This window comes from Hippopotamus amphibius, chromosome 2 (genome assembly GCF_030028045.1).
Source record: "Hippopotamus amphibius kiboko isolate mHipAmp2 chromosome 2, mHipAmp2.hap2, whole genome shotgun sequence".
Classification (NCBI taxonomy): Eukaryota; Metazoa; Chordata; class Mammalia; order Artiodactyla; family Hippopotamidae; genus Hippopotamus; species Hippopotamus amphibius.
The window spans coordinates 71,366,894-71,381,706 of NC_080187.1; the positions used below are offsets into that span (position 1 = coordinate 71,366,894).

At 58.3% G+C, this 14,813-nt stretch overlaps 1 protein-coding gene across 3 annotated transcripts in view; it reads left to right on the plus strand.

The window, feature by feature from the left end:
- The first annotated feature begins 1,736 nt into the window (after positions 1 to 1,736).
- Positions 1,737 to 14,813, plus strand: part of CNTFR (ciliary neurotrophic factor receptor) — a 39,566-nt gene continuing 26,489 nt past the window's right edge. Inside the window, exons 1-2 of one of the 3 annotated variants that reach the window (XM_057725195.1) lie at positions 1,737 to 1,895; positions 9,817 to 9,930. Coding sequence is in view for 1 of the 3 variants with exons in the window: in XM_057725193.1 (XP_057581176.1) it covers positions 13,660 to 13,701 (42 nt within the window). In the remaining 2 variants the exon portion in view is untranslated. Of the gene's footprint in view, positions 1,896 to 9,730; positions 9,769 to 9,816; positions 9,931 to 13,644; positions 13,702 to 14,813 lie in introns of those variants that run through there. The other 2 variants (XM_057725194.1, XM_057725193.1) reach the window with 2 other exon arrangements.

Consider the following 14,813-nt stretch of genomic DNA (forward strand, 5'->3'; position numbering starts at 1 on the left):
CCTCCCCCCCCCCCCAAAAGATTCTGCTGCACGGTCTCCACTCCTTCCCCGGTGCCCATCACCTTGTCCCCGCCTGCGGCCCGGATACTTGGAGGCTCCGGACCCGGAGAGGCCACATAAAGGGCACCGATTGTGCGTGTGGGTGACCTGGATCTCAGCTGGGCGCCACTATTTCTGTGTGTCCTTAAGCCCCAGCCGGCCCTCTCTGAGCCCCAGCCCCGGCTGACCCCTGCCGGTTGCACTGAGGGGATTCTGCTGCCACGGAAGTGAAAGTGAAAAGCTGGGGCAGTGGCGGGAAGGTTTTTCCTCTGCAGTGGGAGTCCCTGAGGCATTTGTTGGGAAACGGCCCGGGCGCTCTGGGCAGCCTACTAGGGAAGGGTGTGAGGAAGCAGAGAGATATTTCCTTCCCCCCTCCCCGCCCCCAGCCCTTGCGCAGCTCCCCGGAGGGGCCAGGAGCAGGGATTATGGGTCAAAGGTCAGGTGAAAAATCCGTGGGGTGGGGATGGGGGTGGGCCACTCGTTCTCCGCCTCTGGCATTCACCCTTTCTGTTGCGCTCTCCTGTGGCCTCAGAAGTAGTCGGGTTGTCTAACCTTAATCCCCCATGTAATAGCCAGACCAGAGGCCCGGGAGCGAGTGAAATGAGCACACCCGCCGCTCAGAGGCCCAGGCTGGGAAAGGAAAGCTCAAGGGGTGAACCTCCAGCGCCAAACTCTGGCACTCGCGCTCTGGCACTGCCGGTCCAGGCATAAAGGGCGCACCCTCTCTACGCCCCGCATCCCAGCCGAGGTCACTCCCCAGGCCGTGTGTCCGGGGGTAGGGGTGAGGGATGAAGAGGGAGAGGGCAGTTGTGGCTTGTCACCGGAGACTTGGGAGGCAAGGGCCTGGGTTCCCAGCCTGGTCCATCTCGGGTCCTGCGAGCAAACAGCCCCCTTCCTTCAGAGCGAGGGTGTAAGTGTCTGTGACTGGGCGGGGTCTTGCTGGGGGTGGCAGGAATAGGGGAAGGGCGGAGACGGCTGGCCTCCCCTGCCCAAAGTGGGGCCCAGGGGCTCTGGCTCGCGCTCCTCTCACGGAGATGCCGATGGGAGGACCCCGAGAGTTGGCCCGGGGTGTGCCAGGGTGTCGGTGCGAGGCAGTCAGGGCCTGAACGTGTGGGAGTGTGCGCAGCGGAGACCTGGCCGAGATTGAGTGAGCGAGTGAGCGTGAATGAGCGACCCTGGGCCGTTGGGTGCGCGCCCAGAGGCCCTGGGGCATCTGGCGTACTGGGTTGTGGGTGTGTGTGCGCGCGCGTTTTTGAGATCCGCTGTCGGGGCTGCGCATGAAGCGCGGGGACTACAGTCGTCTGGAGGGGGTTCCCGAGAGAGGGCGAATGCGAGGGGGTCACGCGTGCCATTGCGGGCGAGTGTACCCGTGGGGGGAGGGTGCGTGCCAGCACGAGGCGAGTGGGAGTGGGGGCTCACAGGCCTGCGCAGGATGAGTGTGCCCGCGCGACCGGTCCGCGCGCGCCAGGCGCGGGAGCGTGCCAAGGCGGGGGCGCGCGGGGGCCGTGGCCGGGGGGTGGGGGGTCGTGGCGCGCGGCCGCGGAGGCGCGGGGAGACAAGGCGGGAGGGGGAGGGGAGCGAGGGCGCGCGCGGCCGAGCGGGCGCCCGCGGTCACATGGGCGAGGGAAGGAGGGAGGGAGCGCGCGAGGGAGGGAGGAGGATTGGGGGGGGGGTTAAAGCCGCCGAGCGCCGAGGAGCCGGTGCAGAGCGGGCGGTGGCGGCGGCAGTGAAGGCGGCGGCTCCAGCCGGCGCTGCGCGGGGCTCGGCGGCGGGATCCGGCAGCGGTGCTAGCTCCGCGCTCCCTGCCGGGGGCGGTCGAAGGGTGAGGCGCGGAGCTCCGGCGGCCCGAGGGCGCGGTGAGTACCCCGCGCGGACCGCGCGCGGTCGGATCCTCAAACGCTGGGGCTGACCCACAGACCCGCGGCCCTCGTGCGCGCGGGAAGAGGGAGGGGACGTGCGTGGGCCCGAGGCCGGGGGGAGGGGGACGGGAAAGTTCACGGGAAACTTTGCCCGTAAACTCGGGGGCGGGGGTGCAGGAGAAGCCGCCCCCCACGTCCAGGCGCGCCGTGGGTGGGGCGTGGTGGTGGTGGTGGTGGGGGCGGACAGTCCGCTGGCGAGAGGTGGCGGGGGCCGATTGCCCTAGCTCGCTGTTCTCCCTCACCGCTCAGCAGTGCGCTCAGGGTCTGGGAAAATTCCGGAGCTGGGGGGGTCGCAGTAACCCCCGCGCGCCCAGAGGCGGCTTCCTTCTCCAGCAGAAATCTGGACTTCAAAGCGCCCAGGGGTGTGAACGGACGGTTGCGCGTCTGCCAGTGTATGTGTCCGTGTGAATCCGCTTGTGTGTGTGTCGGCGTGAGCCTGCCTGTGGTTTTCTCGTGAGTCCGCCTGGATGTATCTCCATTTAGTGGGTCTCCTCCGGTATCTCTTTGTAAGTGCTCCGGTGTTGTGTGTCCGTGTGAGTCCGCCTGTGGTGTATCCCAGACTCTTTGTGAGTCGGCCGCTGTGTCTCCCCTAGTGCGGCTCTACAGGAGCTGGCCTGGGTGTCTCTGTGTTGCTCGGAGGAGTGTATCTCCCCGTGCGTGGGGGCTGGGCCGCGGGGAGGTCACCAGACGGACAGCTCTCCTCCTCGGCTGCTCTCCTCGCGTCTCCTCTCCCGAGCCTCTCCTCGGGCGTCTAGCTCTCGCGCTCGCCCGCTCCCTTAGCCCCCTCCCCCCTTCAGTAGCTTCAGGCGGGCAGGACTGTTTCACGCCTTGTTGAAAATTCAGGATTTTCTTTCTCTTTCCGTCTAGTCTGTCTCTTTGAGAAGCGTCTGTGTGTGTCTTTGTGGCTGGCAGCTTGTCTGCAACACCGGGTGTGTGTCTGCATGCCGCTGTAGGAGTGTGTCTGCAACACTAGTTGTTTTGCCTGTAATACTTGGTATATTTGTATCTGTGTCACTGGGGGTATTCGTGTGGCAGTAATCACTGAGGTGGTGGGAGTATGAAGGCTGGATGTGTTTGTGCATCTATAATTGCTGTTTGTCCAGGGGCTCTGAAACACTGAGTGCATTTTTGTGTGTCTAACTCTGGGTGTGATGGCGTACCAATGCAAATGTGGGGATGATGGGACTTGAACAATTGGATATTCCTATGGCTGTAGGGCTAGCCAGAGCTTGGCGGGTGGAGGGGGCTCTGTCTCAATAAGCTATGCATCCCCGCTCCACTGCCAAAACCCACACAGGTCCCCTGGACTGCGGCTTAGGGTTCCTGGTCAGGGTAGGTGACATGCAGCTAAGGTTCATATTCCATCACCCTTAATACTCCAACTGGGACCCTGAGCCTTATATGAAAAGTAGGAGTTTAAAGTTCACACTCAAGACTTCTAGGGGCTCTGGAAATCATACTCATCTTCACACTGGGACACTTAAACTCACATGGACTCACACTCAGAATTATACCAGGACAGTGAACTTGCACCCAGATTCACACATATGTTCTGGTCATATCCAGTGATACACTTCAGTCCTGGAGGTGACACTCAGACTCACATCGGGACTCTAGGCTCACAGTTAGATTCACGTTTCTGTCTCAAGGCTCATAGGCTAACACTGAGACCTAGAGCCCATGCTCAGAACGCACTGGGGTCCTAGGGCTCACACTGGGACTCGTCCTAAGACTCTGGAGCTTTCTCAGCTTCACATATTCTGGGGCTCACACCCAGACTTACAAGGGGAGCCTGGGGCTCACATTTGAACTCAAGGACTTACATAGGACACTGGGGTTCATACACTCATGCTCACATCTTGGAGTTCACACTCAGAGTCCCACTAGGAAACACAAGATTCTCACGTCTATCCTGGGATCACTTAGGGACCCAGACTTATAAAGGGACCCCAGTGCTCACACTCACATGGGGAACCTTAGCTCACACTCAGAAAGCCCTAAAGACCAGGCGCTCACATTCAGACGAACGCTAGGACTCTAATGTCTGTACTGACTTCTTTGGGAACCCTGGGGCTTACAGTTAGACTCACACTTCAGTCCTGGGGCTTACAGTCGCTTGCACACTGGAACTTGCATTCACACTCAAACCTATACTTCCATCTTGGAGTCTACACTCAGACTGACATCCCCGGCAATTACATCAAACTTGCTTCCATCCTGGGGCTTATGCTCAGACTCACTCTAGGGCCCTAGTGCTCACATTCAGACCTGTGCTTGCACCTCGAGACTTTCCTATTCACATGGGAGCCCTGGGGTTCACACTTAGAATCACACCCCGTTACGCTTCCATCTTGGGGCTCACATTCAAACCCACGTTAGGATTGTGTTCATACTCCTAGTGGAACTTCGAACTCAAAGCTAAACACACCCGTGCTTTCTCTGGTTTATGATGTGTCTCAGGGCAACTGGGAATGGGAACAGAAACTGTTATAAGATCTGTCCCCTCCAGAGGTGGGGAAGGGAGGAGAAACATTTTGGTCCCATTCCTTACTTGGGTTGTGGGCTGAGGGAAAGGGTGGTGAGAAACACCGACCCACTTAAACCTTTCTGCCTTTTCCTCCAGAGGAGATGAGGCTCTCAGCAGGAAGGTTGAATGGCTTTTTGGTATAGGGGTGACATGTACCCTTAGAGTTCCCCATGTGCCATGTACATGCACAGCCCCCTTAAATAGCTTTGGATACCCCTCCTGTGATAGAGAGGGTCAGGTGTGGGGAAATAAGACTCTTGTCCTCCCACGGCATCTCCCCCATGCCAGTCATCCTTAGGATGGGAGTGGTGTGACGATTGACTTGGTGAGGAGTAGACCTCTGGCTCCTTTGACCGCTCCAGGATGGTGAATCTCTGATTCTAAGGGAGATGGTAGCCCCAGATCTGTGATGAGAAGGTGGCTGGAGGAGAAGACTAGACTGGAACCCACCCTCTTCTCTTTCCTCTGCCCTGCTGGAAGGGGATTGGGCCAGGTCCTGTTGTATCTCACAGTGTCTCAGCTGTGTAAACTCCTGTGGCCCTGGAATACCTGAGTCCTTATCCTGTCTCCAGGGTCTGCCTAGGGTTCTCCACGCTGCTTCCCCAAAGAGCAATAGCCCTGTGTGTGGGGGGGGTGCAATTGGGTCGGGCTGCAACCAGCCTTCGGACTCCACCTGCCCTGGAGACACTGCCTGGGGCTTTACACGCCTTCCCACTGGGGAGGCTGGTGGCGGGACTGCCGCGGTGCATCAGCACCCCTTGGGAGCCCACAAAGTAGGGACCCGGCCCTCAGGCTCAGACGGCTAGGCTGTAACTGCGTCTTGTCCCGGAGGGGGACACGTGCTCTCCAGCCCCCCCCAAGGGGGGTGGGGGGCTCTCAGGCAGACCCCCCTCCTCCCCCCCATGGCGAGTTGAAGTGTAAATGAATCGGAAACAGATGGAGTGTATTTTCTTTGAAATGCAGATGGACTGGGGGGGGACCATGTGTGCCTGGTTGGGAGGGGGGTCCTAGAGAACAAGGAGGCTGAGAAGAGAGAGCTGACCCCTCCTCCAGACCCACCAAGGGGTTGGAGGGAGTAAGGAAGACCTCAGCTGTGTAAACTCCTGTGGCCCTGGGTGACCACACCCACCCGGCTCCTGGCTTCCTGTGGGGAGGGGCTGGGGAGGCGGTGGTCCCTGTGGGCTGAGAGTCCTGAGGTTGTCAGCCCCCTTTACCTTTGCAGAGGGCAAAGAGAGCCCCCAGAGCACAGAGCCATGCTGGGATGGGGGTCACCGGAGCCAAGGAGTGGGAGGAGGAGCTGGGGCAGATGTGGGGAAGAGTTAGACCCTGCTGCTGTGGGGAACCAACTCCCAGAAGCTGGGCCTAGAGCTACAGTGGAAGGAACTGAAGTTAGACTGTGGTGGTGACTTCTGGGCAGTCCAAGAGCTGTCCTGGGGGTTAGGAAAGGGCTGAAGCCTCCGCAGTCCTGAAAGAGGTCCGCATGTCCCACCATACACTACCTGTACTTCCTCTTCACAGTACTCTGCAAGGCTGCAGTAAGTGCCTGTGAACTCTGGGACCCAGAGACTGGGCTCTGCTTTCTTCACCACCCACCTGCCCTGCCCCTGGCACAGACCAGGTACACAGTGGGAGGGCAGTGTTGAGTACACAGTACATCTTTTTCTCTCCTGCCAGACGGAGTGCTGTTGGTGGGCAGGACCATGTCCCTAACTCCCAGCATGGTGCCTGGCAGGAATTAGGTGGTCAAGAAATGTTGAGGAATGAACATTGAGTGGGACAGACCATGGGGAGAGGGAACGCTTTGGGGTGTGTGGCTTGTGACCCAGTAGCCTCCGTTGTGGAATAACCCTGTTTGGCTTCAAAGACCCCTGAGTGACTTGCAGGCTAGACTAACGCAAGGACTTCCTTGCCTTCAGGGAAGGAGTGCAAAGGATAGGCAGCTTCTTGCTTGAAAAGGTTCGGACTAGGGGAGACGGGCAGGGCCATGACCCTGCTTCTGTGGTAGAGGTCAAGGGTCACCTGTGTCCTCTCCCCAGCTTCAGGAGTTTTCAGGAAAGGGAACATCCTTTTCTCCCCACGTGGCTGTGAGCATGTCCCTTGCTCTCTCTAGGTCTGGGTTTCTTGGACTCTGGCTAAGGCATTGGACCCCATGTCTGAGCCTTTGAGGCTGGGCTCTGAGGTTGTTTAGCTGCTGCGGGCACCACGGACGGTCTGTGTTGGTTCTTAATGTCTGTCTGAGAACACAGGGTCCGGATCCTAAAAATACCCTTTGCAGCCAGAGCCTAGGAGTTGCTGGTGTGGGCCAGCGTAGCAGTGGCTGCATCTTGATCAGATAGGCACAGAGGCAGGGGAGACTGGGAGAGCGCGGGGAAGCTGAGGAAGCACGGGCGGGAGTTGCACAGGAGGCAGAGCCTTTGTTTTTTGTTTGTTTGTTTGTTTTTATTTTTTATTTTTTTTATTTTTTGGGGGGTACACCAGGTTCAATCATCTGTTTTTATACACATATCCCCGTATTCCCTCCCTTCCTTGACTCCCCCCACCTCGAGTCCCCCCCACCCTCCCCAGAGCCTTTGTTTTATATGGAACAAAGGTTTATAAAATAGTGGTGCCAGGTAGTCAAATTATGGCAACATGTAGGGTAATCTGTTACCCTGCACTGCAGAGAATTTCCTTCTCAGAGATCCTGGAGATACATCTGATATCAGACATAAAAATCAAGTAGTCGATAGTAACCATTTCAAGTCCAGCTTCAGGATGTTCCAAAATAGTGTGTGGCAAAGAAAAAATCTTCCCTGAGTAGTCTTTTCTGAGCCACTGCCTGCATCCCTACCTCCTAGAGCTCTCCTTGCATCCCAAGTCCCAGTGAGCTTCTTCCATACCACATTCTATAGGTCCCCACCTCAGTTCTGACCCCCAGGCCTCTGTGTAGCCACTCTTCCCAGGAGAAAGGAACTGCACAGTGGTCCCCTAAAGGTAAGAAGAGCCCCTGCCTCTGAGGGCAGATGTCACATGACCTTGGCCTGTGAGCTGACCTTTCTGGGCCCCTCCGTGAAATCGCGGGATGGGGGGCTGGGCCCTGGCCCAGGCCCGGAGAGAAGGCGGTTTTGGCACCCATCCAGGTCCCTGACGTCAATGACTCTCCAAATAATGGAATCAATATTGGGGGGGGGGGGCAAGCATGAACCAGGCCCCAGCGATTAGAAACAGATCAGCACAAACCCGCAGCTGATTCTGATAGAGCTGCCTTGGAGAGCTAGGGTGGGAGGCCTGGAAGGAGGTGGCCCTGGGGGGCTCAGGAATGGAGGCGGAGCCACCGAGTGTCCACAGCGTGAGAGTACACAAGTGGGCAGAGCCTCTGGGGCTGCCTGGGTTGGAATGATGGGGTGGGAAGAGGGGGGCTGTCCTGGTCCCTTCCTCCTTCAAGCCTGTGGGGTTCCAAGACCGGGGAGACTTTGTGACTGGAGACTTCTTTCAGCCAGTGAGTGATAAAGAGTGGGCAAGGGAAGTTTAGTCTCTCTGCGTCCCGGACCTGGGCCTATAGGTCACATTAGGGGTCACAGGTTATACCCAGGGAAGGGGGAGTTCTGAGTGAGACCTAAGGGAGATGACCTTTTGCCTGCAGGCCTTGGGCATTAATCCAAGATAGAGGAATGGGTATCCCCCTCAGATTGGGAGTCAGGCCTCCTTCCCCAGCCTAAGTCCTCTCAGCCCCCTAGGAGGCAGCAGGTGAGGATGGAGGGGACCATGGGGTCCACAGGGGGCTGGCCTGGCGGCAGCTGACAAAAAACAGGAAGAAGGGCTGGGGGAGCAGCTGTAATTATGGGGCATTTATTATTAATCAGATGAAATTGCTGGAAGCAGCTGGTGTAATGTGTGTAGTGATACAGACTCTGCATGTCCCCAACACAGGCACACTCGAGTGCACACTTACACACGTACCGCACACAGCCCAAGTCTTGTTTGCTTTCGCAGTTTTCTTCTTGTGAAGGTTGAATGGCTCTATATGTGTCTGGTGTGTCTGTGTATGCCGGTGTGTATCTCTCTGTGTTTTCTCTTGTTGGCCTGTATCTTCCTCTCCATCTGTTGTCTCCTTTTTCCACTGTCTTTGTCATTCCTTAGCCCCGTGTGTCTGTCTCTGTCTTCCTCTCTGTCTCCCTCTCTTTGGGCATATCTCTTGGTGTGTCTGTATCTGTTACCACCAGCCAACCTGTCTCTAACACCTTGTTTTAGTTTCTGGCCATCTCTCCCTGGTTGGTGGTGCCTCTGTCTCTCTGGGCAGAGTTGGATGACATGCAGTCCCTTTCTCATGGGTATGTTTAGGCACCTGAGCATACCTTTGGCAGACACATCTGGGACCTGTTTTGGCAGGGAGAGGAGCAGTTGGACCCTGAGAATCTTCTGGGGTCTTATAGAATCTTCGAGGACTCTGTTAAGTAACTGGAGTCCTAGAAGCAACAGTTACTTTCAGAATAGCCAGCTTTCTTACCAACTACCAGTCATGTGACTTTGTGCTTTTGTTCTCCGAGCCTCAGTTTTCTCATAGGCAAAATGGAAACAGGATTACCTCCAAAAACTGTATGTTAAGTCCTCATCATGGTATCTGGCTCATCAAGGACCCTGAGCAAGTGTTAGCTGTTCCCGTTATTATTGGGAAAGGCACTGTGCAGGCAGGAGAGAGATCTGCAGAGGCAAACTGGTATAGCAGAAGGGCTTTAGAACTAGATTTACACTCAAATCTATGCTCTGGAACTGATCAGCTGTGTGGTCTTGGGCAAGTTAACCTCCCTGAATCTCAATCTTTTCAGCTCTCAAATGGGAATAATAATAGAAACTACCTCATGGAGAAGTCATGAAGATTAAATGAGATCATGCATATAAAGTGCCTAACACAGTTCCTGGCACATAACAGATGCTCAATAAATCATAGTGGTGATGAGGAGAAGACATTATGATGGTGGATGTTTATGTCCTGCCAGGGGCTATGTGTCTCTGTGTGAGTATGCATGGGAGAATGTGTGTGACATGGAGGTGCTGGTGTCTGTGAACTAGCTGTGTGGGGATTTTGGGTTTCCGTGGGTGTGTATCTATGTGTGGTATCAGGCCACTGGCTTCCGGCCTCCCTTTGTCCCTGTGTTCAGAACCTGAAGTCTCTGCAAAGGGGGCTGCAGAGAGTTTGGACCACTTCCAACTTTTTCTCTTCTAGACACTTACCTGCTGCCTGCCTCAGTCTCCCCTTCTCACAGTGGTGTTGTGAGTGTGAAATGAGGTCGGAGTTGGATTAAGGTCTGTAGCTCCTCTGTGACCTCTGATTTGTGCCCTTTACCCTTCTAGAATCCAGCCTTGTCACATCACCCCACCCCCTTGGTTTCAGAAGTCCCGGGAAGAGTTTGGTCTGGAGGAGAAGGAGGTCACTGATGTGCTCGGTGTGCAGCCAGTGGTGAAGAGGTATGTGCTGGGGACCCAGGGGAGGTAGGTCAGTTTCAGGGCATCTGGCAGGTGTGGTGGGGCTGTAGGTCTGGGGATGTGGGTGAAGGAGGGCTTGAGATCCCTTCCTGCTCTTCCCTCCTCCTTCCTCCTGAGGCTTTTCATGCCCCATGACAGGCCTGTGAAGGGGAAGAGACTTACCCACAGTCACACAGGCAAGGACAAAGCCAGGTCAGAAAACTGGGTTCTGCACTGAGGGGGCTGCATCCCGGATGTGGGAGAATGTTTCTGTCTCATCGTCAGGCTCCCTCTCTGCCCCCAAAGCATCTCTCTGGCTTGATTGGGGGGAGCAGCTGGGCTTGGAGGAGATGGCATGGAGGGTCAGAAAGTCCCAAATCTTCTGAGGCCAGCCTCGGGGGCTGGGCCTGACTCTCCTGCCTTTCATTCAGGCCAGGCAAGGCCCCTGGATTGGCAGCCCTGGGGTGGGGGTGTCCACGGAATCGAGGCGCTGGAGCGGAACGGAAGGGCCTATTGTGCAAAACCCGCCAGAGGCCCACAAAGGCCGGCCGGGCTTTTCATCTGAGCTCCCAAACAGACTGGCCATTTTCCCGGCCCAGGAGGTGGGGCAGGGGGGTGGGGGGGGCAGGGTTCCTAACCCTTCAGAACTAGGAATGGGGTGTTGTTGAGGGTGTGGTGGGGTGTCCCAGGCTGGCAACATGGCCATAAAAGAGACTTAAAATGGAGCTGGGGTTCTGAAGAGGAGGAAGGGGGGCTCCAGAAGGCTGGAGAGAGTTAAGCTTCTGTCTCACTGTTCCCACAGGACCTAAGGACTTGGAGTAGGTTATCTGACAGAAGTTCAGATTTACACAATAATAGGGGGCACACCTGGGAGGAGTCTGATGGCTGGTTGGGAAAGTGAGCTGCTGAGCTGTGAGGGCCGTAATCCTCCCCCTGCCCCAACTGGGGACACCTTAGGGAGCTGGAACTGGGATCAGAGAAGAGAAGGCTAGTGGTCAGGCAAGAGAGTGGGCTCCCTGCAGCAAGAGGGACTGAGGCCAGACAGCAGGGAGGACTTTCTGCCAGTGAACAGTAGCTCAGATGCCCTGACCCCGTCCCTGGGGATCCCAGAGGATTGCAGAGAGCAGGGGAGCTGGAGAACACCCCCAGGGTTAAGGCTGAGGCAGCTTCTGTGGGGGCAGAGGAGGAGGCCGAAAGGGAGGACTTGGCAGTTCTGTCTACCCTCCCCCAGCAGCACCTCCAGCACCACTTTAAAAACAGCTTTTTAATTTAACAAAGTGGATGAAAAACTGTTTTTGGAAATAAAAGATATCTGCTGTCTCCCAGGCTAGCACTCAGCCCTTGCAGAGAACCTCTCTCTGGATTTCTCCTCGCTGTCAGTGGCTCCTTTCCTCCTCTCTCTCTGTCTGTCTTTTTTTTGTTTGTTTCTGCTCTTCAGCCCCCCAGCTTCCCCTTGGCCTCCCATCACCGCCCCCCCACCCCCATTCAGCCTCTGTGGGAGTGTCATCCTCAGCCTCTTGTTTCCGTGTCTCTGCACCTCCTTGTGTCTCTCCACTCCCAGTCTCTCTCTTCCGGGGCTTGTCTCTCTCTCCTGATTCGTCTCTGTCTCCCAGCCTGTCTCAGTCTCTGTCTCCCTTCCCCCCTCCTTTCTCCCCCAACCCCTGCTCTAAATGGGTCTATTTAAAACACCCGACGCTGCCAAGTCAGAAAAGCGTCTCCTGATAAAGCGCATTAGGCGGAGGGAGGGAGGGGGAGGGAGGAGGGAGCCGCGGGCGGATGGATTGATCCAAGTCCGTAACCCCATTAATCAGGCATCGTGGATCCCCCTCCCTCCCCCAGCTTCGGCCCCTTCAGAGCTAAAAGCCCCTTAAATATTTATCACCCCTCCCCCATGGGGGCGAGGGGAGGGGTGTGTGGCCCTGGGTGTGAGCACCCCCAGCTGCCTGGTCTCCCCCCGTGTGCGTGTACACACGTGTGCATGTGCTCGTGTGCATGCATGGGTGGGTGCACCTGATGGGCCCAGGGCCCAACTGCCGTCTTGCCCCCCCACCATCTGAGTGGCCTGTTCCCCTGAGCAGCCTCGGGGGGTCGTAGGGGCCTGGCCTGGCTCCCGCCCCTCCGGAAGGTGTGGAGGGGCATGCAGAGTAGGGAGACCTGGGTGTCTGTTGGGGGTCCTCATGCCCCTCAGAGTGCAGGACTGACGGACTGCGTGGCATGGCGCTGTGCTTCTCAGGAGGCAGGAAGGTGAGCTGAGGTTCAGTGTCCAGATTCCCCCGGATTCCTGGTGCAGGATGTCACTCGGGGAGTGGAGTTGGGGAGTCCACGTTTCTCGAGTGCACGAAGGTCCCTTGGAAGGCTGGTGGCGGTTCCCCCTTTCTCCTCAGAGGGCAGAAATGCGACCTGGGTGTGGGGTGGGGGCCCCCCACTACCCGCAGACACGAGGGAGGGAGCCCTGGGCCGGGAGGGGGTCCCCATCACCCCCGGCGAATAGAGCGGTGGCCAGTCTCGGGGTGATGTGGGACAGCAGAGGTCCGCCCGCAGTGGGACCGGCAGGGGTCTGTCCCAGTTGGCCCGAGACGGCTTGGCCCTGGGCGGGGGAAGGGAGGCCGCTGCCGCCCCCGGGTGTGAGGAGGGGCCCCGGCCCGGGGCCGGGAGGGTCCCTTCCCCTCCCCCTCCCCCTGCATCGAGTGCCACATCTCCTCCTGACTCAGACAATTAGATTCAAAGGATGACCTCACTGCCTGCCGTCCCTCACTCGCTCCCTCCGCTCGCTCGGCTCGCTCGCTCGCTGCGCGCTCCTTCCTCCCCTCCTCCCGGCCCGCTCGCCTCGCTCGCTCGCTGGCGGCCCGGCCCCTCGCCGCCCGCCCGCCCGCCGGGACGCTCGGGGGTGGGGGACACGCCTGCTCCCCGAGCCGGCCCGGGCCGCCCGGGCTCCAGCCCCGAACCCCGGGGGCCCGATGCCCGCGGGCGGCCGGGCGGACCCACGGAGCGCCGGAGGCAGCGACGGGGCGCCTGCGTGGGGACCCAGGTCAGTGGCCGCGCGGCCGCGGGGCCGGAGAACTTGTCACCCCCGCTGCCGCCGCAGAGACGCCCCCGCCCGCGCCGCCGGCCAGCCCGCCTCGGCGCTTCCCGCTCCCTTCTCGGCCCCCGCCCCCCGCGGCTGCTCGGCGCTCCCCCTGCCAAGCTGTCTCTCTTCTCTTCTCTTTCTCTCCCCCCCAGCCCCCCTGCCTCTGCAGCCGGTGGGAGGGACTGGGACTTCCTGAGGTCCCAGGGATGGGGCCGGGGCCCATTGGCTGCAACTGGACCAGGCCTCTGAGAGAGGAGGGGGCTCTGGCTGTGTCCATTGGCCTGGGGGAGGGGACCACCACCTGGGTGGGAAGGGGGCTTCTGAGAGAGAGGCTCAGGGTGTGGGGGTGACATCTAGACAGAGGGGATGAGCTCCTGATATCTTTCTTTTCTCACATCCTGTGGGCCTCCTGTCCCCACCTCCTAGCTAACTTTAGTCCCCACCGCCTGGTTTCCCTTGGCCCCCACAGCCTGTGTTCTTTTGGGCCTTGTCACCTAGTTTCCATAGATCCTGCTGCCTGCTTTCTTTTGTTCCCACTGCCTGCTTTCCCCAAGTCCCCATCACCTGGCTTTATGCGATTGCCTTGCCTGGTTTCCTTAGGTTCTGCTGCCTGGCGTTTGCTCCCCAGCCTGGCTTCCGTGGAGCCCCGTCAGGCTCACTTTAGGATGGGGGCCTCAGGGCTCAAACTACACCTGGAGTGGCAAGTGGTGAGGATGTCAACAGCATTGCCAATTGTTCCCGGGTTGGGGCCCGGTCAGCACAGCCCAGATTCCTTTCTGCCTGGACAGCGACACAGCATCCTCTCTTGTGGCGGGGCTGCAGGCTCCAAGGACACTTTAGGATTCTTGTCCTCAGTGGCCAAGCCAGTGCTGTCCCCATCTCTCTTTGGGTCTGACCGTGATGACAGGGCTTTGGCAAGGGCTGGGGGTTGAGGTCGAGGCCCCATCTCCTTCCCCTTCCCTCCCTTCCTGCAGTCAGGCCTGACATTCAGGTGCCCTATAGACAGTTGTGGGCACAGAGAGGTTTTGAAGAGGCCTGGGAGTCACACAGCAGGTAGCTAGGCTGAGAGCTGCTGCTGCTTCTCCCCCTGGAGAGGGAGGCGGGGTGAGGAGGGGAGGCAGGAGGGCCCCCGGTAGCAGGCTGGTTTCTGGGGCTTGCTGGCTCTTGCTGCCACCAGGGTCACCATCTCTTCACCTGGAGGTTTCCTCGCCTGCCTGCTCTGGCCAGGATCTCTCCTCATTCCCAAACGCTGGAGAAAGCAGGGTTAGGAGAGGAAGGAGCTGAGTAGGGAATAGTCTTGTTTCCTCGATTTTTAGGAACTTTCCCTTCCTGCTTTAGGCCACCCTGAGCTTTATCCTCCCTTCCCCCAGGAAAAGGCCAGGCAACCGAGGTCCCAGAATGGAGTGACTATTCTGAGTGTGTATCTGTGTCTTTCCCACTGTCGGATGTAGGGGTGCGAGGACTGAGGGTGACGGGGGGCTCTGAGTTTCTGGAGGTGCTGTGGTATCTGTGTGGAAGGGTGACTATTCTGAGTGTGTGCTGGTATCCATATGTGAGACCAGGACTGTTTTGATTGAGCGCGCGTGAGAGAGTGTGTGTGTGTGACTGTGACTGTGATTCGTGTGTGCACGCACACCAGCGTGTGCGAGGCTGTGGCAGTGGGTGTCCACGTGGGAGGCCGTGATGAGTGGCTATGATGGGAGACTCTGAGTGCTGTGTCTGTGAGAGGTTGCCTGTGTGTGTGAAACTCTGGCTGTGTGGGGTGGAGGTGGGGGCTTTGGGGAGCTCTGCCGGTGGTAGCGAGAGCCTGAATGTGGTG